This window comes from Trichomonas vaginalis, chromosome IV (assembly GCF_026262505.1).
Source record: "Trichomonas vaginalis G3 chromosome IV, whole genome shotgun sequence".
In the NCBI taxonomy this organism is placed as follows: Eukaryota; Parabasalia; order Trichomonadida; family Trichomonadidae; genus Trichomonas; species Trichomonas vaginalis.
This window is the reverse complement of record NC_067206.1, coordinates 36,549,692-36,574,901: the sequence shown is the minus strand read 5'-3', so window position 1 is coordinate 36,574,901 and position 25,210 is coordinate 36,549,692. Positions and strand designations below refer to the sequence as shown.

Sequence of the window (25,210 nt, the reverse complement as noted above, 5' to 3'; positions counted from 1 at the left end):
TTACAAAAAAATTGATAGATTTGTGATACTTTCCCCGACGATAGAATTGAATAGCTTACATTTTGAAAGAACTTAATATGGAACAATATATTCGACAATACTATATTTAACTCTGATATTAATTTTCGGTTAGAATATGACCAGTTTTCTCTCAATATTTCTGAGAGAATGACAAAATTTTACGAATTTGGGAGATAAAAAGTGTCAATTTTCCCAAATTTCCCAAGAATGCAAGAGCCGCTAGTATTAGCAATTCAAAGCCACGTTACACACGGAAAGTGTGGAAATAGATCTGGTGTTCTTCCTATGGAAGTTAATGGAATCGACGTTGACCCATTAAATACAGTAAATTTCTCCACTCACACTGCATATCCTCATGTAAAAGGAACAATCATGAATTTACAAGAATTCAGAGATCAAATGGATGGTCTTCGTTACAATAAGATTCTTGAAACTTACACACATCTCCTCACTGGTTATATTGGCGATCCACAAGTTGTTCGTGAATTAGTTAGCTTGCGCAAAGAGCTTAATCCTGGAGTCCATTATCTTTGCGATCCAGTTCTTGGTGATGCCTGCGGTTACTATGTGTCAAAAGATTGTTTATCAATTTTAAGAGACGAGCTTGTCCCAGTAGCCGATACAATTACTCCAAACTCATATGAAGCCGAGTGGCTTACCGATAAAAAGATCAACAATCAAAAAGATTTAATTGAAGTTGTCAATGCTTTGCATAAATTAGGTCCAAAGAATGTAATCATCTCAAGCATGGTTTGGAAGCATAGATATGTCTTCTTCAGCTTCGACAATGGAAAACAACAATATGTTTATGAAACTCCAAGCTTCGACAGAGGATTTACAGGACCAGGAGATATCTTTGCTTCTCTTCTAATGGCATCCATCGTTAAAACACCAAATGATTATTACAAGATTGCATCATATACAGTCAATGCTACATATGCCATCATCAAGAGAACATACGAACTTGGATTCAGAGAATTGGCCCTCCACAAGTCAATTGATCTTATCATCAATCCACCTGAAGAATTTAAACCACTTGATCTCCAGGCACTCTTAAACCTCAAACCAGAAGAGTTATAAGAAATTAAAAATAAATCACTATTTTTCTAAATTTGAATATTTTAAATTATTTTTGTTTTTCTTATTGCTTGCTTGTAGAATAGTGCATACTTAATGAGAAATAGTTAATTCGATCATACTAATTTGCATTATCGGAAAGTTTTTCAAATTATATCAACTGATTTTGAAAATAAATTATATAAAAACATAATTTATTCAAAATCATTAAGAAATATTAGATAATTTAAGTAATTTGACATAAATTTTATTAAAATTTTCTAGAAAACAGTCCCCCAACCAATTTCTTTATAAAAATTTTGCATGTTATGGATAGCTAAATCAAATACAAAAACATCAGTTAAATGGACGTTTTTTAATTCCATGATTACTCCTCTCGATCATGTGGCTTTGATTCCAATGCGAGGGCGAGATGTTCAGTTTGAAACTAAGAAAACTTCACGTAGGCAAAAGAGTGAAAAGGAATTTGAAACTCCTTTGCTACCTTTCGAGAAAGATGCAATCAAAAAGAAAACAGCTCGACCTAAAAGCGAAGCCAAAGCGACATTATCAGGATCATTGATAGATAGACAGCCTAAAAATGCAGAAGGAGTATATGCAATTCGCTTCAAAGATTCAACTTGGAAATCAACTTCAACAAATTGCAGAGATCAACCACCAACTCGCGACTACGTACAAGGTTTACTTACAAATTACACTAAAAATCTTGATTTAGTTGATGGATATCAAGGCGTAGATCTTGCTTCTCAAATGCAATCTGTGAATGACTTAATGCTTGAAGAGCTTATCAACGAATTACGTGTTGTCAATCTTGGGCAAGCTAAGTTACTTGAATTATTTAGACAAAGTACAGCTAAAGTTTTCAATTTATTATACGAAGATGCAGCTATATCAAGAAAGGAAAATATCCGTCTTAAAACGGAAACTCAGCAAGCTATTGCTGATAAAAATAACGCCATTACTCAATGCAATATTCGAATTCAAAATTCAGAAGAAGAAGCTGCCAGAAAAATTGCAGAAAAGGAACGAAAACTACAAACAAAAATGGCCGAATACGATAACGACATGAAGAACTTCCTTGAACAGAAAAGTAAACTCGAAGATCACGTCAAAGCGTTACATCATGTTTTCTTAGACTTCCAACAAGATGCCGTATATCTTAAACTCGAAGAACTCAAACAAGAAGTTCAAAAGAACCAACAGAAACTTACAGAAAAGGACGAAGACATCGTGAGACTTCAAATTGCGATTCAAAAATGGAAAACAGTTCATGCAGAGCAACAAAAGAAACAAAGTGATTTAGAAGATGCTAATCAGTTACTTAGAGAACAATTGCAAGGCGAGCAACTCAGTCTCATGCAATTGCAAAGGCAATATGATAATCTAAAAGCTGATTACGATGCATTGACAAATGCTGTTCCAGAAGAACTCACGAAATCACAAGAATTATTGAAGGAAATCAACGAATTAACAGCAGATAGTGGTAATAAAGATGAGAACATACATACACCATTAGTTGCTCTTTCTCCTTCGCGAAGGAAACTTCAACAAGCAGGTGGATTTAATTTCGATGGAACACAGTTTATTTCTGTTTACCAAAAAATGGCAAAAGTTGAATTAAACTGCCAGAAATTCATAGAAAACGCTACTGGATCTCCTCCACAATACAAGAAATCATCAGATGAAGCAAACGAAACTAAGTTGGTCAGTGGAAATCCTGAAGTTGCTTTGTCAGCTCTTTCCAACAAAATTGATGATTTAAATGAGTTGTCAAATATCATCAATGAAGTGAAAATAGGAGGATACACAGGAGGAAGTAATTGCAGATTCGTACAGTTCTTCAGTATGGGCATTGCTGGAAAACCTGCAATGAAAACTGAGTCGAAAGCAAACCTTCAAAACTTGATTCGAAAATTATTTAACGCAAAATTTTTGTCAGATGAATGGAACATCAGAGGAAAACTTCCTTTGACTCCTTTCCCTGACTTTGTTTTATCATACTTCTATAATGAAGAAGGAAGAATGTCTTACGCTTTGCACGAATGCAGTAATTTATGGAAGAAATTACAAGAAGAAGAGAAAAATAACCAAAAAATTTTGCCAGAAACTAAACTTTTTATCAAGTTTTTGAAAGAAGAACTGACAACTGATGAATTATCATTCTTCCTACATATAAGATATAGATTATTAGGCATGCTAAAGCTGAAAGACGAAGAAAACGAAATCATCAAAATTCCATTTGGCTCATGTGTTGAATTGCTTGATACAATACTTGGAACACTTAGTCCTGTTAAAGAAGGTGTTGCAAAACAAGCTGAAAGATTGTCTGATAAAGGAATCATCGACATTTGTGATTTCTTAACTGTTTTTGTTGATTTTTACAGGAACCAAAGAATGCAAAGAAGAGAAGCAATCAAAATCATGATCACTTCCAAGAAATTTAATAATGATGTAGAGACATCAATCTCTCTTGAGCTCTTCACATCAATGATGCAAGCACTAGGATTCGCCGGAAGCATTGAAGATTTACTGTCACTATATAAAATTTCCATTTTGTTTGGTGGAGGCGAAATCACTGTTGATGGAGTCATGAGAGCCATGGATAGCTTGGCAATGCACTTCTACTCTATCGATGTACCTGTCGATGTCGATAAGTCAATGGAAAGTACAGAACTTGCAAGGCAAATGGTCACAGAACATTGGATGAAGTTCGGCCAATGGTTTGATGGTCTCAGAAAATCTAATGAAATTGACCCATGGGCTAAATCTATAATGGTCAAAGCTGTACGGAAAGTTGAACAAAGTTTCCAACAGAATATGGCAGCCCCAACAATGTTTCATACTTTGAGAGATCTTTATGATAAGATGCAATTTGTACTTGCAATATTGATTAGAGGCGTTCCTAGACCATTAGATAAAGATACATGTGATAAACAGCTGAAGTTGCTGGAAAATCTCAACACCTTCTTAATGGATACCGCTGTTGAAGCAAAAGTTGCTTAGAAATTTATTAAAGTTTTATTTGTTTGTTATATTAAATACATAATATACTAAAATAGAATATTAGATCGATCATGGAAGGAAAAAAATATTTCTTTGGGTTGAGAATCATAATTTTTATAAACTCGAAAACATGGCAAAATTAAATAACATTTGTTCTTTTCTCTTCAATTTAATAGGGGAATGTTTTGTTGTTCCTTGAGATATTGTGCCATATAAAAGCAATTTTGCTAAAGCAATACCTGCTTCTCCATAAGTCTGACCGACGCCAGTTCCCCTATTTTTTCCTTTATTAAGTATTATAAACTTAGAATATGGCTTTTGATTAATTGTTGGAAATGTAAACACTCTATATCTGCATTCAACGATTTTATCTTTGCCATTTATTTTTTTTTTGTTTGATTGCAAATTTCCATTGGTCTCGGCCAATTGTCACCTATCGGAGATTTAAATGGATTAGGTAGAGAATAAATATTTCTTCTATCAATTAATTCCCAGTTTGAACCATCCCCTTCTCCCCAAATCTCATATTGAGTCATCCAACGAGTGTCACTAATGTACAAAAAGGTATAATTCACTAAGGAAACTCTTGAAGTAAGAAAATCGATAGTTAGAACTGGATCGTTGTCATTTATTGTATCAGATACGTATCTTTCATCAAAAAACTCTTCTGGATCTCTTGCAATACAATCAACTGTAAGCTTATTCTTTTCATTAAATTGACTTTGACTTGTACTCCATACTTTGATAAAGCCATCCTTTGTTAAATTTTTAGAATCAAAATGATTTCTCATTGCTTTAAAAAGATCACTAAAGTTTCTGTGATTAGTAAATTCTCTTGTTGTAGTTTTTATAGGCTTTATATTTGCGTTTGTGGTAGCCGCAAGGATAATTGAAACAATCATATAAGAATTTAATTGAGAAATTATTGAACGGTTTGATACTCAATGAAATGAGATTAGAAATTAACAATTAAAAGTACAATGCCATGTACAGATGGTTATGAGATAAATTTTTTTAAGAAATCTTTGAGTACAGTAAAAACGGTTTAAAACGTTGGAAGCATTATTTGGAATTTTTATTTCTCTTGATATTTTCAAATATAGTCTAGTCATAGACTTTGAAAATTTTAAGAGTTTCTACTTTATTTTACCGCAAAGGATCCATAATTAGTATACCTTTTAAATTTCTTGTTAGAATTTTAGAGTAGCGAATCTATTCAAAAATAATTTATATTTATTTAATCTTTAAAAATTTAATTCAAGAATTTGCAAAACTTCTCAATGAAAATTGTAGCGACTTATCAATTTTGAGGCATCATTGAAAAACTTGTATTGCATATTGAATTATTTCATGATTTCATACAAATATGTTTAATAATGATGTTATTTGAAAATGTCTAGATATATATGTTAAATATTTTGGCATTTTATAAAAATTTTTCGTAATTTGGCCGGAGCTCTGGTTGGGCCAAACTATAAAGAATTTCTATAATTTTTACAAGTCTAATTTCCATGTACGTTAAAAGTTCTGAAAATTAGAAAGTGTCATTCCTTTTAATGATTAGCTAGATTTTGTCGGAGATTTAAAATCTGGCTTGAAAAGTCTAAAAAATGAATTATTTTTATGCTTCCATTTCAAATTTTTTAGAGATATAACTCAAATATTATATAATTTTGCTTATGTTGGTGAAAAATTAACTACAAATATATAAAAAAATGTTTTGATATTTTAAAAAAAATTAATAATTTTTTAAGCTGCTTTCTTCTTCTTCTTTGGTTCAACTTGAGCATCTTTCCATTCTTCGGCCGGACCCTCTACTAAGAAACTTAAAATCTCTGTATCAGTGATAGGGTCTTTAGGCTCTGTTCTTGAAGCTTTAACTCTTTCTGCCTTGTTTACAGCTCTAGCTATTGTAGCTGCAGTGCATCCGTCGCTAGCGAATGCGAGAGCATTTACAGAGATTGAAGGAATCAGTAAGCCTTTCTTTGCTAACCAGTGATTCCAGATTGCCACTCTTGTTGGGAAGTTAGGGAATGGAATTTCGATCTTTCTATCGAACAATTTCATACCTGCAGCAGCAATTTCTTGAGATGCTGTAGCAACTAAGAATATGTTCATTGGTGGCTTCAATTTCTTGAGGTTGCGCTGGAACTGGCTCTTATACTTCTTGCTGCTGTTCGCACGCTTTCTGTTTCCGAACATCAAGTCGATGTCATCTATCAAAATTACAGCAGGAGCTGAAGGTTTTGCGAAAGCAATAACCTGAGTAATTAATTGCTTTGCTGATGGCAATTCCTTGCCAACCAAAACTTCAGGAGACAAATCAATAAACAAAGCACCTAAAGCGTTGATAATCGCATAAGCAAGTGTTGTCTTGCCACATCCCTTTGGTCCTGTAATCAAAAGGCCATTTGGCAATCCAGCCATGTTTCTGTCAGCAGCAAATGGCAAAACTCCTTCAATGATGACGTTGTTTCTAACAGCTGCGTAAGAAGTTGATGGATCTGGGTCACCGTAATCTCCAGGATCTGTTGTGTTGTAGTGGCCAACGAAGTCTTTGAATGTTGTCGTTGGAACGTTCTTGATAATTCCGTAACCAACGAAATCAGCGAGAACTTGTTCAGGTTCTTTTCCACCGAATGGATCTTTGACTTTTCTCTGGCGTTTGTTCCTCTGGCGTGGTGGTCTTGCCTTCTTGCATCTCCTTGCATCTAAGATCTTCAAGTTCTTGAGTTCTCTGATGAGTTTCTCACGTGTCTTCTGGATGAGCTCAGGAACCATCTGTTCCCACATTTCTTTGCGAACAAGGTCGATGGAAATGTCATCAGAAGGAGATGGATCTGCTTCAGGACCCCAAAGTTTCTCGAATTCGCCAAGATTGTCAACAATCTTTTGAACTGAAGGTGAAAGAACACTAACGGGAGCGTCCTTGCCTTTCTTTGTGTTGTCGGGCTTCTTCTCTTCTTTCTTCTTTTCGTCCTTTGGCTGCATCTTCTTCTTCTGTGCTTCAACTAAAGCATCGACATTCTTCTGAACAACTTCGTCAAATCCTGGATCTTCTTCTTCGCCGTTCTCGATTTCTTGTGCAAGTGTAAGGATAACATCGTGCTTAATATCGAGAGGCTTTTTCTGTAGTTTCTTGCGATTGTAGTACTTGGCAGCAAGAGAATCGTATTTGCGGATTTCATCTGTAGCTTTATTGTCTTCGAGCCAACGCTTTGAGATTTTTTCGGCACCTTGGAGCTCGTTCGCATAGATTTTCTGCTTTTCTTTGCGGTCCATCATTGTTTTGATGATTTTCATTTGTAACTCGCGAATGTTTGCTGTTGATTTCATTCCGATGAGTTCTTTTTCTTGCTCACGATATCTGCCGTCTTTGTTACGTGCGCCGTACTTCCACCAGAAACGTTTGATGATGTTGGCGGATTTCTCACGATCAGAGAACCTTGATTGGCGAGCAATCTTAACAGTTTCCTGCTGTACACCACGTTTTATGATTGTTTCGTGGCGAGCGCGGCGTGCTCTCTCTGCACATTGGACAATGAGAACAGCTTCTTCAAGAGGCATTGGCGGTGGCTGCTTCATCTCTTCTGCAATTCTGTATTCTTTGAAATGCTCGACATCCTTTGCAATTGTGCTTTCTCTTGTCTGGAATGTGACTTGAAGATCTTTAACAATACGAGGAATTGGGATTTCAATATCATTTGTAAGGGTTTGTGCCATAATTGCTTGTGAGATATTCTCCCATTTGGAAAGTTTTGGATTGAAACCAACATCTTCGGATGGAGCATCTTTAATTACTTCTAGAAGACGACTTACGACAGCTTGAAGTAACTGATGGATGTTTGTTCTGCGTTGTGTTTGAATTGTTTGATCGTAACACTCTTCAAGTAAAGTATAAATTTCTAAATATTCTGAAATGAGTGTTAAAGATGTTTGTTTATCACTTGTATTAGTATTTTGATCTTGAGCAGCAACAGACTGAAGCCGCTCGTAGGCTTGCATAAGCATGTCGTGAAGAACACGGCTGCTCATTTTATTAAGTTATAGATAACGAATTTTTTAAATTTTTTTGTGTCACTTTTCGAAAAGTATGGAAAGAAATATTGTTTTTTTTTATTAAAAGATTTTATCATATTCATGATGGTACATAAAATATCATGATAATATGCTAAATTATAGTTCAAATGTGATGAGATTTTCCATCATTCTTTTCCAATGGCATCCATTTCCGCTTCCATTATATTTCTTGTATGTGAGAAAACGAATTTATATCTGAAACATCTAAGATCTCTATATCTCTAATTCTTATTTGAAATATTTCATCCAAGAAGCCACTTATTTACAAATGATTTGAATATTTTCATATTTCGTTCATTAGCAATTCAACCTTTTAGGTGATCGATTCTGATTGATATCATGATTGAAAGATCATTATAATTGTTTATAGAAAGATACGAGATGAAGACCATCAACTTCAAATTTGTCTGAATTCTATGCATACTCTAACGCTTAAGACCGATTATAATGATAATTAAGTTGATATTGATCATTTCAACATTAATGAGAAGATTGGACTTAATGGATTAGTAGACAATCAAGATTTTTATATGTCTACGCAGGTTTTAACATAATCTTTCTATTCAACAATATTCGCGGAAAAAGTTTTATTTTAGTATGGAAGCAACTTCTAAAATCTTCACGTCAAATGACCATACTATGATCAAACAACTAGCCAAATATCTTAAAAATAAGCATATAGAGTTTATGTACAAGAATCCTAAAGAGATTGATGACTTTATAGAGACTTATTTGAATTTACTTCTTAAGAAGTCTGGCAGTTTGAAAGACAAAGATTGGGAGTTAGCTTGTTACTTATCATTTATATTTATAATCATTTTCGATGCAAATCCTGATAAAATTCCGACAATAACTTTATTACAAAATTCAGGTCGATTATTTTCCGCTTCATTGATCTTAAAAGTTAAACAAACGATGCTACTTGAAGGATCTCCACATATTATGTCATATCTTGACCAGTATTATCAACAAGCATTAGCAGGCTTCGATAATAGTACATTTTATTCAGCTACACTATGTTTTTATCTTCTACCTGCCTCAAATTTCATAAATCTCGAAATAAAAACGAATAAATTCAACTCAAGAATGAATAATTTTTTCCAAATCGTCTCAAATTTATCAAATACTAAAAACGGCATACATTATTCGAACTTACTTTTTATATCAGAGACCATTTCAAACATATTAAAATCAAAAGTTCAAATTCCACTTGAATATTTACAAGTTTTTAACGTTCTTTTTCGAGAAACAATCAAATGCCCTTCTATTGGATTAGTTCTGTTCTTTTCTAACTGGTTAAACTTCATTAAACAGTTAAATTCCCAAATGCAAAATCAAAATACGCAAAAACTTCCATTTATGGGCTCCATTTTACCACAATCAGAGTCAGTATCGCAATTGTTTAATATTGTTTCGCGTTACAAGTATAATGAACTCATTACTTCGTTTTCATGGACTTATATTTACTTTTATGCCGATTTGGTACTCACAGAAGATCAGTATCATCAGCAATTAAGAGTAATAAACATGATTTCGAGCATACAAAAGCGCGTTAATCGCTCAGAAATTTTTCCTTACATGAATGACGCGATTTCTCGATTTTCAGGAACACTTGCTGAAGCATACAAAAAGAAAGGTCCTGCATGTCATATTTTTACCCTTATTACTTCATTAGAACAAACAATTGAATCGTTATACGCAGAATTAGACGAAATTCAGCCGATTTTCTTAGCAACACCAACTAAAACAACACCGGATGAGAAAGTTTATTTCATTGATCAGATTAGTTCTACAAATTATTACTCAGAATACGATAAAGAATTATATACAGTTGTAAACTACAAAATTTTCACATCTGCAGAGCAGGCTGATGCTTTCCACAAGAAACAGCTTGCAAGAGCTGATGATATCAAGTCAAAATTAAACACAATTGCATTTTATTATTTTCAATTGCGTCCAAAGCTCATGAATCTCTTTTCTTCAGAACTAAAGACAGATTCTCAAAGCAGCCTCTTCCATTACATCGTTAGTTTTGCAGATACATGGGTAAAATTCATGATAATGGCGAGCTACAAATTTATGTGCTTATCTCTCTACAAACCATCAACAGATGAGAACTATACAACATCTAGACCAGAAAGAGTCTATCAGTACGACTTAACCAACATTTTTCAAAAAATTACTTTGGCTTTCCAAGAATTGCCAAGTACTGTATACAAAATGATTGGTTCGACCATTGTATCTCATATTGCGTACTTTTCGAACAAAAGAATGATAACTTTGCCTTTTATTAATATTTTAGATCGTCCCCCACGCGAAAGAGGACCCAACGATCCGCCAGATACATACACAATTATTGCTTATGTTGTGGCTTCAATGATGTCCCTAACTTATGAGACTGTACAGTATTTCAATTCAAGATCGTACTCCAAAGCCCATTTGTTCTATTTGATGACATTGTTGACATTTAGAATTGGCACTCCCAAGGGCAGCGGCATTCCGAATCCATTCTTCGGCTCATTGACCCTTTTTTACTTCAAAGTAATTGTCACTTCCATTTTTTCGAACACAAAATGGATGACAAATCAAGAAACAGCACTTAAAGCAGCCCAAGGATTCATCGATGCAGAGAATAGCATTCATCCGGAACTCCCACAGCGAAAAGGACGCAATTCACGGATGAATTTGCGAATTATCAGTTTCGATGACATAAAATATTCAGCCAAAGAGCAAGCTGCTACTGCATTTCTTGATTATTTCAATGCAGAAGCCGATTCCTCGTCCATTCCCATCTTCATGCCCGCTTTCGAAGCATCTTTGAAGTCATCAAATCCAGAAACAGTCATAAAAGCTGCCAAAATCTGCCACAAATTCATAGTTGGCGAACTCCCCAACTCCTGGGTTGACGAGCAAAGCGACACAAGGCGTGAGTTCTTTGAGTTGTACTTCAAATCTCTCAATGTTTTAGATGAAGAAACAGCGAAAGAAGTAATTGAAGATGCAACAATTTGTACTCCAATGTTTTTGCAGCCTCCAAAACCTGTTTTTGATCATTTCTACAACGCAAGGATTCCTGAACTTGGTTTTAATCTTACGATTATAATGCAAGAACTGTTGAATCACGCTGAAGAGAATGAAGATCATTACAGAAACATCTTTGCTTTCTTGACAAATGTTTTTGATTATATTTTCAATAACATTTCAACGGAAAGACAACATATGCAGCCAATCATGAAATCTGCGATATTCCAGTTATTGCAGTGTTACGCGTTCGACTCAATGCAGTCAACAGTTAATGGCTTCGTCAGCCATTTGAACTCTTTGTTCGCTCCTTCTTTTGCGAAAGGAGATTTCGATTTGTATTTCTTGTGTTTGTTGAGTGTTGTTGGCCAAAATCGTTCTGATATCGCTCAGATAGCTACAGATATTCTTGTTTCTTTCCTTCAAGGTGTCAAACACATAGGAGTATCTGATAGAGTTGTCGACAAAATTGTCGTCAATGTTTTGGCTTATTTTTCACCTCAAACTCACATGTTCTCAATTTTGACTGGTTTGTCACTTTTGAATCGATTTTTCCCTGGTTGTATTTTATTGGATTACGTTCGTAGTTTATTAGTACAACTGACAGACTTACCTGCAAGTGAGACACATTTCTGTCAAGTTCTTAATGAGTTCCTTAAGAATTGGTTGAGTTTGCAAACACAAGAAACTCACAAAGAGTTTGTAATGATGATCTATGACATTGTTTGTCCATTAAGTACAAGTGTAAGGATCATTTTGCACCAAAGAACAGAGAAACTCAATGTTAAGATTCCAATACATTCTTTCGCGGAAATAGACACTAAAGATGATGTTTTGTTTTTCGAAAGAATTACATTGGCAATCGGTTGTGGTGTTGAATTCGATTTCGTATTGAACCAATCAATAGTTAACAGACTTACGGAGATAACTTGTACGAAACCTGAAGGAATAACAATCTTGGAACACATTTCAAGATCATTACAACTTTGTTTGTCTTCGATAAATCACAGAGAAATTATTCATGAATTTTTTCAAATCGAAGTTTTGTTGTCACAATTTTTAAATCACATTTGTAACAGCTTGACATCGCATTACAAACCTGTCCTTTATCTCGCAAAGAAATGTGTCCACAAGATAAAGAGATTGTATGGTCCAGAACTCAGATTTTCTCAACAAATTTACGAATATTGTTGGTCTCCTGAGAAAATTTTCACTCCTTTCGGTCCACAGCCTGAAAGAATCGGTTTCTACAGGAGATTGGCAAAACTCGTACCTGATAAAGCGTCAATAACCATTATTGACATGTTCACGAACGCTATCATTGAGTTTGAGAAGAAATCAAACACTCAAAAACTCAAATTCATGCCTAATTTCATCCAATTCATCAAAATGTTCACTGTCAGAGAGCTGATGTCCATTGATATCATTCACGAGAAGGTTTGCGAAGTCAGACAGAACAGTTCTAATCTCCAACAGATAATAGACGTCTTCATTCGTCTTATTACGAACCCTGACATTCCTTTTTACGCGTTAGCGAAGAAATACGTTGTAAAAATGGTCAGAAACTTTGCAGATGAAGTTGTGCAATACATTTTATTCTCTACGCATGGGAATAATGTTCCTTCGATCTTCTTCTTGATGATACTTATCTTCAATGATGATACATCAATCATCATCAAAGCAATTGAAAGAGTTGTCATGGGTATTGATGATTTGAGTCAGATTTCACCAACAGTTGCGAGATTAGTCAAATTCCTTGTTATTTGTGAATGGTACAACGCATTTGCAGATTCGTTGATGTCAATAAGTATGAAATTATTTAATTATTATTCAGATTTGGTCAAAGACGAGATGAAGCCAGGAAGTCATAGGTATTCGATCTTCTGTGATGTAACAGGAGCACTTGTTTGTTTATTACAGAAAAACTTCGACAAAGAAATCGCAATTAAAATCAGTGAAGCGTTTGAACAGCCAATCTTGATGGATACACTCACATACCATAGATTCATCAATGCTGCATTCGATACACAATCAGATGACTTCAAATTCGACCTTTTCATGGAGATTTTTGAAAAAAGAAATGTTCTGTCACCTTTTGTTGTAAATATTTTCTTGTCTCATTGCATTATCAAGTCTAATCACAAACCAGAAACCCTTAATGCAATGTTGGATAAGATATTATCAATTTACAACGAAGAAAAGCACAGAACTGTTGTTATAAGATGTTTGTATCATTTAGTCAAAATGAATTTGCCAAATGACGAAAAAATCAAGTTCATTTTGTTAAATATTCTCAAGCAAACTATGTCTTCTCCAAACCCAGAGCACGTGATCTACTCAATACGGCTCTCCAATGTTCTTTTGAAGAAGAACAAGTTGCCAACAGTTGTTTACAAATCATTTTTAGTAACTTTGTTGACATTCACGAAATTTTTGGAACCTCCTTATTACAAATATCTTGTTAAACTCGTAAGGAATGGTTCTAAGAATATAGAGAATGATCCAAACGAATACATCTCAGCAATAAGTTACTATTTCATTGACAAAAACATGAATGTTCATGATTTGATCCACATTGGCAATTTTTTGATTCAAAATCCGTTTTTGATTGATTTGCTTCCTTTCTCATTCATTGGCTACTTGAGTGATCAACTCATGCAGAGATTGCAAACAAGGAAACATAAGGAAGACATTATCGAAACGAATGAACTCTTCAATTTCATACAGAAGTTGATACAAATTGTCAAACCGACAAAAGAAGAATTTCAACATTTTGTTGATGTCAGTTTTTCATTTATTTCGATTTTCTCGCAGCAAACAATTAAGAAAGATCCATCAGATAACTTCTATACATTGCTTGCTAACACTGATTACGAGATCAACTTATCACAGTACTTTAATTTGGTTCCACAAGGTCCTTTAACAATGTTTTCTTTTGGTTTCATTTGCATCATGATGAAATACATTTCTGATGCTGATTTGAACAATTTTAGTGACCAAATCGACAGAGTTTTCAAGTATTTGACTGATGAAAAGAACCGTGTCAATACTTTGTTGTTCGAATTGTTCTGCGAACGCGTTTATTCCTTCAAAGAAATCAAAAATTCGACATTAAAATTAAGTCAAATGTGTTTGGACGAACTTTTCACGAAAATGAAACAAGATCAAAGATGTTTGGACTTGTTATGCGATAGATCAATGATATTACTTTGTGGCCTGTTGAAGTACAACTACAATGATGAAAATAGAGAAAGATTACACCAAGTTTATGATTTTGTTTCTCTTTTTGTTCAAAACAAAAATTACCATTCGACAGGAATTTTACTTGTTCGTCATCTGTTGAAATGTATCGAAGTTTCTTATTTTGGAGAACAAACAGAGCTTGTCAGTTTGTTGTTGGATAGAATCTCTTGTTCACAGGACTCTTTGAGGTGTTATTCAGATTTAATTGCTCAAATTTTGAGAAGTCAAAAAATTTCTCCATTGACGAAAGAGTTTTTACTCGAGAAATTACCAATACTTCTCAAAGACCAAGAGCCGAAAGTCATACAGACAGTTATAGACTATATTCCTGATGATTTGAAGTCATTTTCTTTAGATCTCAAATTTAATTTAATTTTGGCAAAACAAAGTTCACCGACATTTAGGATTTCTCTTCTCGATAAGATCAGAAACTCATTGCCAAACTTACCAAACCAATCTATCATTGTCTTATGCAAGAATTTGACTTACGAATATTGGACAGATGAATTTGTTCCTTTGATTATTTCTTTGATCGCCAAAAAAGTGAAATTGTGGCAGCCTTTCTTCGCTTTAAGTTCATATTTCGTGAACATAGGAAGCGAATTAACATATGCTACAATACACCAGATCATTGATAAAGACAATGCCGATTCTTTAAGAGATCTTTATTCCTATTTAGTTTCGAAATGCGAAACAAATAAATTGTCTCAAATGATCAATGGAATTTCAAGAGCTTTCCTTTATTCAAATGAACGACTTCCAAATGAAACTGTTCAGTTCGCGGCATCTATAACAGGAGAGTTTGATACATTGGTTGGTTTCACGAAGCCAGACAACATAAATCTCAATTATTTGATGCCACATCGTCAAAACGACACAATTTTCGGATTATTAAAGCCGAATTTGAGTCTCAGAGAAGCAGCCGCGATGGCATTGACGATGCTTGGCCAATATGACTCTGCATCAACTCTCTACAACGAGACAGAGATCAATCCAATCATTTCTCAAATGAGAGACATCAATTTCCAATTGAATATTTCCCAAGGACCAATAAATATTTTGGATGTCATCAAGCCTTTGATACAAATTGATGTCAAATCTGATATAATTGTTGATTGTCTGTTGAAAGCTTCGAAGTGCGCATTCAAGAACTCTAAAGAAGCAGCAAACGTGCTCATAGAAATTGCTGAAAAAGCTATAATTGAATCTTTCAAGAACCAAGTTTATATTTCTATTTATCAGAAAGAAAGATTCATAACTATTTCGAACATTTTGTTGTTCTTGAAGCAGAAACTCGACAACAAACCAACAATCACGTTCCCAGAAGAGATTGACGTCAACTGCATCAATCCAAGCTTCTTCAGAGTCATTAGATCATTCACAAATATTCTCCAGAAAACAACAAACAAAGAAATGCCATTGGAAAGCCCCGGAGATGCGATTTTCTTTGTTGAAAATGGAATGTCTCGAATGTTTTCAACGATTGTCGGCTACAATTCGCGTGGATTAGTCGCAATCAGTGAAAAACAAGTCACGGAATATTTCGCAATCATTCAGAATCTCGCTGCAACTGAGAAAATTAAAGTGAATGATATGAAACAATTTGCACCATTTGCATTCAATTTCTATGAAGTTTGTCCTTCTCCTGAGATGTATCAAACAGTTTTCTCCGCTTACCAACAGATTTTAATTAGTACTGATCCACTTCCAATGTTTGTTTCCAATTCCGCTGCAGCAAGAATCATAACTTTAATTAGATTTGCTGTTAATTCCAATGATCAGCAATTAATTTCGATTGTTGAATCATTTGCGAATATTTTCTCAACGGAACAAGCTGTTATTTGGTGTGTTTGGTTACAGCAAATTGTTGAATTGTCAAGGGCATCATGGTTCTTCGAAATTGTCTATCATTTGTTCAATGACATGAGTTATAGATCAACTTTGTATGGAGAGAAACTTGGAATTCCTGACTTCAAAGATTTACTTCAAAAGAGATTGATGCATTCTGTTACAACGCAAATTGTTATGATGGATATCTTGGGAGGATTCGTTAATACTTTCCTCCAAATAGATATAAGTGAATACTCCAGAATGAAGAACTTTTTGATCTTGGCAAAAGAACTTTCTAAACTTCCTCCACAAACAATTTCTTCTTTGGATTTGATCGAAATCAGAACAAAGAAACCAATTCCTTTGACATTGTTGGAGAAAGCAATTTTCGCTCTCACAATTAGTGAGCTTTCTAGAATAGATGTACAAACATTCTACAACTTGACAATGAGTGATGATCACAGTCAACTCATTAAATACATCGCGGAAGTCTCCAATTCATCGACTTCTTTGTCTGAATACAATGATAAATTGCAAAAATCATTGGCAGAAGTCAACAAAAACTTGCCATTTATCATTTCTGTTAGATTTGATAACTATCCACATATATCTATTATCAGAATACATGATGACTTTGTTTATATTGATAAGGATATATTTGTTATTCATGCGATGACTTCTGTTTCTCCAAGAATGACTTTCTTGATACAAAGATCATCAAATGAAAATGGTTTTCATCCTTCAATTCTCACTTTGTCGACTATTTTCGTTTTCTTCAAACAGATGATCGAATCTAGTTACCAATCAAGAATTCGAAACATCAGCATGGACGCATCGAATGTTTTCGAAATTGGAAAATCTCTGATGTTGAGTTCTTGTCCAGGAGACATTATTTCGCTTGAAACATTGTTCAGAATGGTTACAGCGAAAACAAAGGAAGAATGGATGGATGAATACACGATAAATGAAGGAAAACTCAACAAAGAAGGAGAGAAATACATCGAAACAATGGAAACAAAATCATTTAAAGAATATATGTTGACAGAAATGGCACAGATGGCTCCATCACAGATCAGATTGAACATTTTGAGGTCTTTTGCATCGATATCGTTGTTGAGAGAGATCTTCCAATCAAAGTATCCAATGCTAGGCCATGTTATTTTCTGTTGCACTGCCGCTGTGATGCCAATTCTTCATGTTGATTTCGATCTTGAAAAAGATGAAAATTCTTCATCATTCAGATTGTCTCCAAACATTGCAACATCAATAGGACCAACAGGACCTGGAGAACTCTCCATTGCATTGTCTGCTTGCGCAAGTGCGTTGGTCGAGAACTTGGAATGTGTTAGATCTTTCGTAGAGGTTTTTGTTGGAGACAGAAATTTGGATGATCATTCTATTGAAGGAATTAAAGAAAGAAAAGATGAAATCATCGAAAGATTGCTTTCTTTCGCGGCTCCAAAGGGAACTAATGTATCACAGGAAGATGCGGAATCTTGGCTTGCTGGAATCGATGAAGTTATTATGAAGGCAAGTTCTCCTGAAAATCAACCAATTGAAGCAATTCCTTGGTTCTAATTTTTTTATTTATTTTATAGATATTATTTTGTTTATTTTATAATTGTTTTATATATAAAGATGTTTATTTTCAATACAATTCTTGAATTTATTTTTTCATTGAATTTTTCACTTGGAATTTTAATTAGTTTAAAAAAGTAAACAAACTATATTTTACACATATAATCTATTTTATATAGAAGTAATCCTACTTGGAATTTTGATCCCAACAAGCTATAACCTATATAATCTACTTCATTTTTGTCAATGAAAATTATCTTTTATTATACTATAGGCAATCAACAAATGATTATAAGAATAAATATTAAACAAGCATGTCAGAAAGTGGTAAGTACACACTAAAAACTGCTTTAAACATAATTTTTAGAAAGTTTTCACATGATCTCACTCTGAAATGACCACATATTTTAGAAATTTTTTGACATTATCTTTTGCGAAATACATTAATGATCTCCCTTTATTATCCTTTGCTTCTTTATCAGCTCCAATAGAGATAAGATATTGAACAACTTCAAGATGACCTTTTTCTGATGACCGAAGGAGTGGAGTATATCCATCATTATCCTTTGCTTCTTTATCAGCTCCAATAGAGATAAGATATTGAACAATTTCGAGATGACCTTCTATTGATGCATACATGAGTGGAGTATATCCATCATTATCCTTTGCTTCTTTATCAGCTCCAATAGAGATAAGATATTGAACAACTTCAAGATGACCTTTTTCTGATGACCGAAGGAGTGGAGTATATCCATCATTATCCTTTGCTTCTTTATCAGCTCCAATAGAGATAAGATATTCGACAATTTCGAGATGACCTTTTTCTGATGCATAAATGAGCGGAGTGTTTCCATAATTATCTTTTGCTTCTTTATCGGCTCCAGCTGAGATAAGATATTTAGCAACTTCAAGATGACCATAAAATGATGCAAAAATGAGTGGATTCCATCCACTATTACTCGTTGCTTCTTTATTAGCTCCAACAGATATAAGATATTTGACAATTTCAAGATGACCAGTTCTGAAGCCAAGATAAGCGGAGTATAATTCTTTTGACTCTTTGATTCTTTATCGCAGCCACATTCAATCAAAGATTTCACAAGTCTAAGATTTCCTTTTTCACTTGCTACATGAAGGACATTCTTTTCGTTGTTTGAACATGAATTTTTCTTTTTCCAAAGTTCTTCTTCGCACGATTTTGAAATCATTTTCTCATTTCCTTGAGATGAAAGCTCATCAAAGAATTTGTAGACACGTTTAAAATCATTACAATTCTTAAGTTCTAAAATTTTTGTTAGAATTTCTTTATCATTACTGTTTTCATAATTAATCTGATTAGCCTTTGTTTCTCTGCCACGAAGTTCTCTCTTTAACCTTGTATTATTCTCATTAATTTGATTTAATTGAGAATTTGGTGACTCGAGTTCTTTGTCACTTTTTTGATCTTGAATTTTATTTAATTATATTTGAAGGTTTTGTATTTTTATGTCTGAATCAGATATATCTTTTTGAAATTGAATTAAAAAATCAACAACGCCACCAAGGATTCCAAGTTTCATGTATTTATTGAGTGATTTCAAAATTGAAACGACTTCTTCATAATTTTGTATAGAAACATTTGCTTTTCGAGTGGAAGTATATAATTCGTTTGCATTAATTTCAGATTGAGATTGAATCATAAGGGTAATGAAGTCATTTGTTGTTAGAGTTGTAAATTTCATGATTTTTTTGATGTCTTGTATCTCGAAAGTAGAAAACAACTTGTTTTCATCAATATAATCTTTAATGTGTGCAGCAATGTATTCAAAGTTCTGAATAAGTTGACTCATTAATTTGTCGTAACTTTACAAAAGTCAGAAAAATTTTGAACTTGATTAAAATTGATATTTTTCGACTTCGGTAATTCACCGCTATCAATACAAAACATACGGACATAAAATTAAAATTCATTTTACAATTTTGACAAGATTTTTTTGCCAATCACTCCAAATCACTTGATTTTATGGATATATATCAAGTATCACGCATAATTAATAATAATATTTTTTATTTTCAAAAAGGTACTTTTAATGGGCCAAAAATTGAAATTTTTTAATTTCTTTAGTTTCTAGCCAGAATCAATATAGAGTTCATATGCAAAAAAGTGAAACTACTATGGTGTGGAAAAAATATCAAAGTTCCCCACTTAAACACTATATATAAAATTTCTACGATTTCCCTCATATAAGTACTTCTACACTTAATATGATCAGGTTTTTCGATTTGCTCTTAGTATGGGAGCCCTTCTGTTTATATTATAAAGGTCCAGGTGAACAAATTTTGTGATCTATAAAGGGGAATACTTGATCGTATTCATCATAAATATTCTAATCATATTCGCTAGTCCGCATGGATACAGATCGCTATAGTGTTAATTCTGATGAATCTTTACTTCCTTTTTCTAGGTTATGGAAGTTAAATGGATATGTTTTCATTCAAATACAATGTGCACATATATAAATTTTAGGCAAAATGTGAATATTTAACAATTTTCATATATAAATGTTGAAAGTAACTGCATAAATATGTATGAAATTCATATATTTCATTGAACCATTACTCCCTATAACACTCTAATGATCCGAAACTTATAATTTGATTGTCTCTAACGTTATCCAAGTAAATTTGTTAGAATTTCCCATCATTCAATTTTGCAAACATCTAAAACAGCTATAACATAAATTTGAAACTATAAAAATTTCTGATACATCTGAAACTTCGAATTTCGATATCGTCAAACCGCTTTTCTTACATTGATTTTCTATTCAATTTTTCACTCACTACTTTTAAGGCTTCGTAATGGATGATCCTAAATCACAAGCTGAAGATACGCCACAGATTGTAATACCTAAGTGGGTTCTTTATGTATATACTGGCTTTGTTGTCATTACAGTCATTATTACGTATCTTACATCCCTTTTCATGGTTTATTGCGTTTTATCAGATATTATTTTCCAAATTACACTTTTTTTCGTTCGTATCACAGCCCTCTTTGAAGAAACTACGTTAATCAACGTTGACAATACACATGAAACTTTGTATAATCAACTCAGGCTTGTCGTTCAGATATGCTGGTGCTTATACTCGTTTTCAATTGTAGCCCTTATTGTCCACCTTATCCTTAGACTGTTATCTTCCTTCTTTAAGACGATGTGGGTTTCCCTCAGCCAAGATAACGTTCAAAAGACGATTACGAGCATTTTCAAAAACCCTCTTGTCAACAAGCGAAAAGCTTGGGTATTCCATATCGGATTCGTTGTCTACTTCGTTCTTATGCTTATTTGCATTGCCGTCGAATACCTTACGATGAAGCAAATTATTTACGCTGCCAGCTTCATTATTATTTTCTTCTGGCCAATTCTTTCCGGAATCTTCACTCTGTTCAACGATTCATGGAGAGTACTCATTGCAAGGTTACGCGGCAGATACTCCAAGTACACCTTCGAGCCATCAAAGCCCAATCCAAATCCAGCCTTCCCAATGGACCTCATCGATCCAGCTCGACTCAGAGATCAAGTTGAATTTACTAACTTCATCATTGATGACCGTACAAACGTTTATCTTACAGAAGGACACTACGCCAAGAAGATTTTCAGTCTACTTCACGTTGTCGCCCTATTCATTAGCATATGCATCAGAATTTATTTGATGTCACGTCCTGATCTTGACTATAAATGGTCCGGACTCATAATTATAGCTTTCTACATTTACGGCATTCCATTTATTATGTTCTGCAACATCTTTTCCACCTTCTTACCAAAAGATGCATTCACTGATGAAACTCTTGATGTCAGTTTATCTGGATCAGCTAAGAAATCATTTGACAAAGGCAACATCCAACTCATGTTCTATATTTCAATGCTTTTGTACGTTGTCATTTTCATTGCTTTGATTGTTTTGAGTGTTTTCATTTTAATATGGGAGAGACCAGAAGAAAAGTACAAATATAAGTTCTTCACAAACTCATCATTGATGAAAGCACGTTGGACAATTGTTCCTCCAACAACTTCAACATGTTCTATTGATATCAAAGGTATGACATTCTCTCAATTGTCAGCCCTTCCAATGTTATCCTATTTCACAACAAAAGACAAGAAGAATCTAAGTACTGAAGATAGGGATATATATGAACACAACAAGAATGTAATTTTGAATATAGCTTTTGCAAGTTTGAGAGAAAGAAAAGTGACAGAATATCATGATGATCAACTCGCTGATGGTATTCATATTCGTGATCAAAAATTACACATCTTTGTTATTCATGGTATGAGATCTGCTATTGATTGGGTTCTTCTATTCGAGCAGCTTATCCAAGATAAGTTTGCAATGATTGTTTCAGGATTAATTCCATTTTATAGCATTGCTGCTTCCTTATTTAGAGTTCCTTTGATTTGGGCTGGTAAGTTATTTGCTGAAGCAACAGGTTGTCAATTCCTTTCAGTTGAAAAAGCTCATCGTATTGAGCAACAAATCATTAACAATGCCATTCCTAAAGCAGATAAATGGCATGAATATACAAATGTTGCTGTTGGTCATTTGACAGGTGGATACTTCGCCAAATACTTGGGATCTTTCAACCAAGGAAGTGACAGAAATGGTACTCGTTCTGCTTGTCCATTTTACTTGAAGGCAGTTAATGTTTCCGCCAGGCCAAACATCACTGCTATCGGTTTCGATGCACTGCCTTACACAGAATTTCAATTGGAAATTAACCAGACATTAGATCCAAAGACAGGTATGTCTGTTAATGTTCACTCAGCCGATTTCTTCTGGGGACATTCTGAGGCAAAGATCAAGACTAATTTCCAGAGGAATAAATACACAACAAAGATTCCAGATGCCCTTCATAACTTCTGCCATTCTGTTGCTATGTGTTCAAATAACAGATTCGAAATCGACTTCTGTTGGACACAGTTAGGAAACACTACATGGAACTTAATATTAAATTCTTATGGTAGATATATGGAAGAAAGCAAGAATGTTACAATATCTGCCTTCACCAACAAAGATACTGATTTGGTGCCTTGAAGTTTTTATTTTGGATCATTAAGTTTTTTTAAGTATTTTTTTATAAAATTAAATCACGTTTACAACTTCTTATTTTTTATTTATTTCAATTCCAAAAAATAATATGAGTGAAGTCTTACATCAAAAAAAATTGATATTTCGAACATTTTCTATATACATGCATAATGTAACATAAAAAAGAAGTTTCCTTTAAATGCTTCGAACAAAATTGAAGTTTTACAACATTAAAATAAGATATCAATTTCATATAAAAATTTTATTAACCATTTTTAATTATTCTGGGACTTACTTTATATCTAATTTTCTAATATTAGAAAATGTAACTAAGCTTCGGGGAATCATTTGATAATAAATTTGATAATAATTTTTTCTTTTATGCAATATATTTAATTATATAGGGGTTAGCCGATTATCTGATGTTAGTTTAGATTGTAAGATCGAGGATATAGCAATATCATAACTACCAAACCAATCGAGATAATATTTAATCATCTCATCACTCATATCAATTTTATAGTTTGATAACATCTTTTTAACTTGATCTATCTCCCATTCATTTGGTTTCTCAACTTGATTTTCTGAAATTGATTTTGGAAATTGAGAAAATTCGCTATCTGTTAAGTCTACAACCTTTCGTGTTTTGTTATCATTCTCATAGCTTTCTTTTGCCTTGCGTAAAATGTAATCAATTATCTCATTTGTGCTATGCTTTAATATGCTTGATGGCAATTGTATTTTTAAATTTAGATACTCTGATAACATTTTTGGTGGTATTTTATTCTTTTCCATAATATCTCGAATCTCGATAAATCTTTGAGTATAAATAAGATGTTTGATGTCATTTTTAAGAAAATCATCAATATTAACAACTGCATTATCTGATTTGCATTCTATTTTGAACTTACTGTAATCTATCTCAATATTGTAACCCATTTTTCTTGCATTCCGCAACACTTTTAGGAAGAAATCTCTGTATGAAATAGCTTCACTTGGCTTCCGGACGTTGAAGTCAAGACTATTATTGTTTATATCCACAAATTGGAATGAAAACACCATTTCACAAATGAGTAAAAATTCCAGCCTACGGGAAAATTTTTATGTATTCAAATTTTGAGACGAATTATCGCTCGAGCAATTTACCAAAAATCATCAAAAATTAAGTTTGTAAGCATTCCAAATTTCATATTTTTGATATATTAATATTCCCTAAATTTTCAGATTTTAATATTGAGAGGCAAAAAAAAAATTGAAAAATGGGAGAAACATTACCACCCTCAATTTTCGATACAAATTTAAGCATGTCACATTGGGCAATTTTGTTGCATTTTGGAAATTTAAGTTCAAATTTAGAATTCAATCAAAAAGTGAATTACCCAGATTTCCCATAGTTTTTCCTCACCCCCTATAATTTGTGGGGAAAACGATTATTTAAAAAAATTATGGACCCTAGCACCGAGAGCCTATCTTAATGCTAGTTGTTTCGGGATATTTCCAGTAGGAAACTATCTCAGAATAAAATGAGGTTTATTGTGCTTTGAAGCATTTCCTTATAGCACAAAATTTAATCTTCAAAAATACAAATAATCAGATATTTGCATTTGATTCAAGGCAATGTTCATCTTTTAAACGATTAATATCCTGCAATATAAGCATATTACGACAAAAAAATTATAACTCATCGTACTTCTTTCAAATTTGCAAATAATATCTTTCTTCAAAAGCTTTATTTTTATTTAGAACTATCGAATTCACAAATTACGAACACTAAAAAGCTTATACTCAAATTGGCAAGGACCAGCTTGCTTATAACTACCAAATTATCGATTTTGAAATCTTATTTTTTCGATCGATAATAAATATCTAAGATCTTTACTATTACAGTTGTTATAGGGAAGGTATAAGCTTCTATTTAAGAAAGACTTTATTTTCCAAGAAGATTTATTATGATTTATTTTTTTAATCTCTATTGTTTTCTTTATTTATTAGACTAAATATTATTTGTTTATTAACTTTTAGAAGTTTTTATTATATTTTTAAGGATGAAAAAGCTATTTATTAAAATTCGAAATTATCATTTGATATGAATACGCGTTCTGGAAGCATAAATATAGAATTCTAAAAATGTAATGTGAACAAAATCTGTTGTGATATGAGATTGCTTTAGATCAGCAAAAAATACAAATGATTTAGAAGAATTCTTTATTCGAAATAAAAAGGGCATGTAACTAGCAAAAGAATCGTTCAAGACAGAATAGTAATAGCTGTACTTATCTTAAAAACGACATTGAAT

General features: G+C 33.2%; 8 protein-coding genes across 8 annotated transcripts, besides 4 other annotated features; 4 read left to right on the top strand and 4 right to left on the bottom strand.

Annotated features, from left to right (window-relative positions):
- Positions 1 to 44: 44 nt before the first annotated feature.
- Positions 45 to 86: a mobile genetic element.
- Positions 45 to 86: a terminal%2Cinverted (terminal inverted repeat of ISTv3 transposon ID:TVAGG3_0233040).
- Positions 87 to 214: 128 nt separating this feature from the next.
- Positions 215 to 1,128, top strand: TVAGG3_0233030 (pyridoxal 5'-phosphate salvage; the record flags this gene model as incomplete). Its single annotated transcript, XM_001330006.2, has 1 exon — positions 229 to 1,101. The coding sequence occupies one exon, from the start codon at positions 229 to 231 to the stop codon at positions 1,099 to 1,101; it is 873 nt and encodes a 290-aa protein (XP_001330041.1).
- A 333-nt stretch (positions 1,129 to 1,461) lies between these two features.
- TVAGG3_0233020 (uncharacterized protein) lies at positions 1,462 to 4,101 on the top strand (the record flags this gene model as incomplete). Its single annotated transcript, XM_001330005.1, has 1 exon — positions 1,462 to 4,101. The coding sequence occupies one exon, from the start codon at positions 1,462 to 1,464 to the stop codon at positions 4,099 to 4,101; it is 2,640 nt and encodes an 879-aa protein (XP_001330040.1).
- Positions 4,102 to 5,837: 1,736 nt separating this feature from the next.
- TVAGG3_0233010 (AAA ATPase family) lies at positions 5,838 to 8,156 on the bottom strand (the record flags this gene model as incomplete). The annotated part of the gene is made up of 1 exon (XM_001330004.2): positions 5,851 to 8,136. The coding sequence occupies one exon, from the start codon at positions 8,134 to 8,136 to the stop codon at positions 5,851 to 5,853; it is 2,286 nt and encodes a 761-aa protein (XP_001330039.1).
- A 622-nt stretch (positions 8,157 to 8,778) lies between these two features.
- On the top strand, positions 8,779 to 17,924 carry TVAGG3_0233000 (uncharacterized protein; the record flags this gene model as incomplete). Its single annotated transcript, XM_001330003.1, has 1 exon — positions 8,779 to 17,853. One exon carries the CDS (start codon positions 8,779 to 8,781, stop codon positions 17,851 to 17,853), a length of 9,075 nt encoding a protein of 3,024 aa, XP_001330038.1.
- A 240-nt stretch (positions 17,925 to 18,164) lies between these two features.
- Positions 18,165 to 18,193: a mobile genetic element.
- Positions 18,165 to 18,193: a terminal%2Cinverted (terminal inverted repeat of tvBac_53III transposon ID:TVAGG3_0232990).
- Positions 18,194 to 18,237: 44 nt separating this feature from the next.
- TVAGG3_0232980 (ankyrin repeat protein family) lies at positions 18,238 to 18,492 on the bottom strand (the record flags this gene model as incomplete). Its single annotated transcript, XM_001330002.1, has 1 exon — positions 18,238 to 18,492. The coding sequence occupies one exon, from the start codon at positions 18,490 to 18,492 to the stop codon at positions 18,238 to 18,240; it is 255 nt and encodes an 84-aa protein (XP_001330037.1).
- Positions 18,493 to 19,308: 816 nt separating this feature from the next.
- On the bottom strand, positions 19,309 to 19,688 carry TVAGG3_0232970 (EP4 subtype prostaglandin E2 receptor binding; the record flags this gene model as incomplete). The annotated part of the gene is made up of 1 exon (XM_001330001.1): positions 19,314 to 19,682. The coding sequence occupies one exon, from the start codon at positions 19,680 to 19,682 to the stop codon at positions 19,314 to 19,316; it is 369 nt and encodes a 122-aa protein (XP_001330036.1).
- Positions 19,689 to 20,672: 984 nt separating this feature from the next.
- On the top strand, positions 20,673 to 22,983 carry TVAGG3_0232960 (uncharacterized protein; the record flags this gene model as incomplete). The annotated part of the gene is made up of 1 exon (XM_001330000.1): positions 20,692 to 22,920. The coding sequence occupies one exon, from the start codon at positions 20,692 to 20,694 to the stop codon at positions 22,918 to 22,920; it is 2,229 nt and encodes a 742-aa protein (XP_001330035.1).
- A 141-nt stretch (positions 22,984 to 23,124) lies between these two features.
- On the bottom strand, positions 23,125 to 23,981 carry TVAGG3_0232950 (uncharacterized protein; the record flags this gene model as incomplete). Its single annotated transcript, XM_001329999.2, has 1 exon — positions 23,311 to 23,853. The coding sequence occupies one exon, from the start codon at positions 23,851 to 23,853 to the stop codon at positions 23,311 to 23,313; it is 543 nt and encodes a 180-aa protein (XP_001330034.1).
- Between the last annotated feature and the right edge of the window lie 1,229 nt (positions 23,982 to 25,210).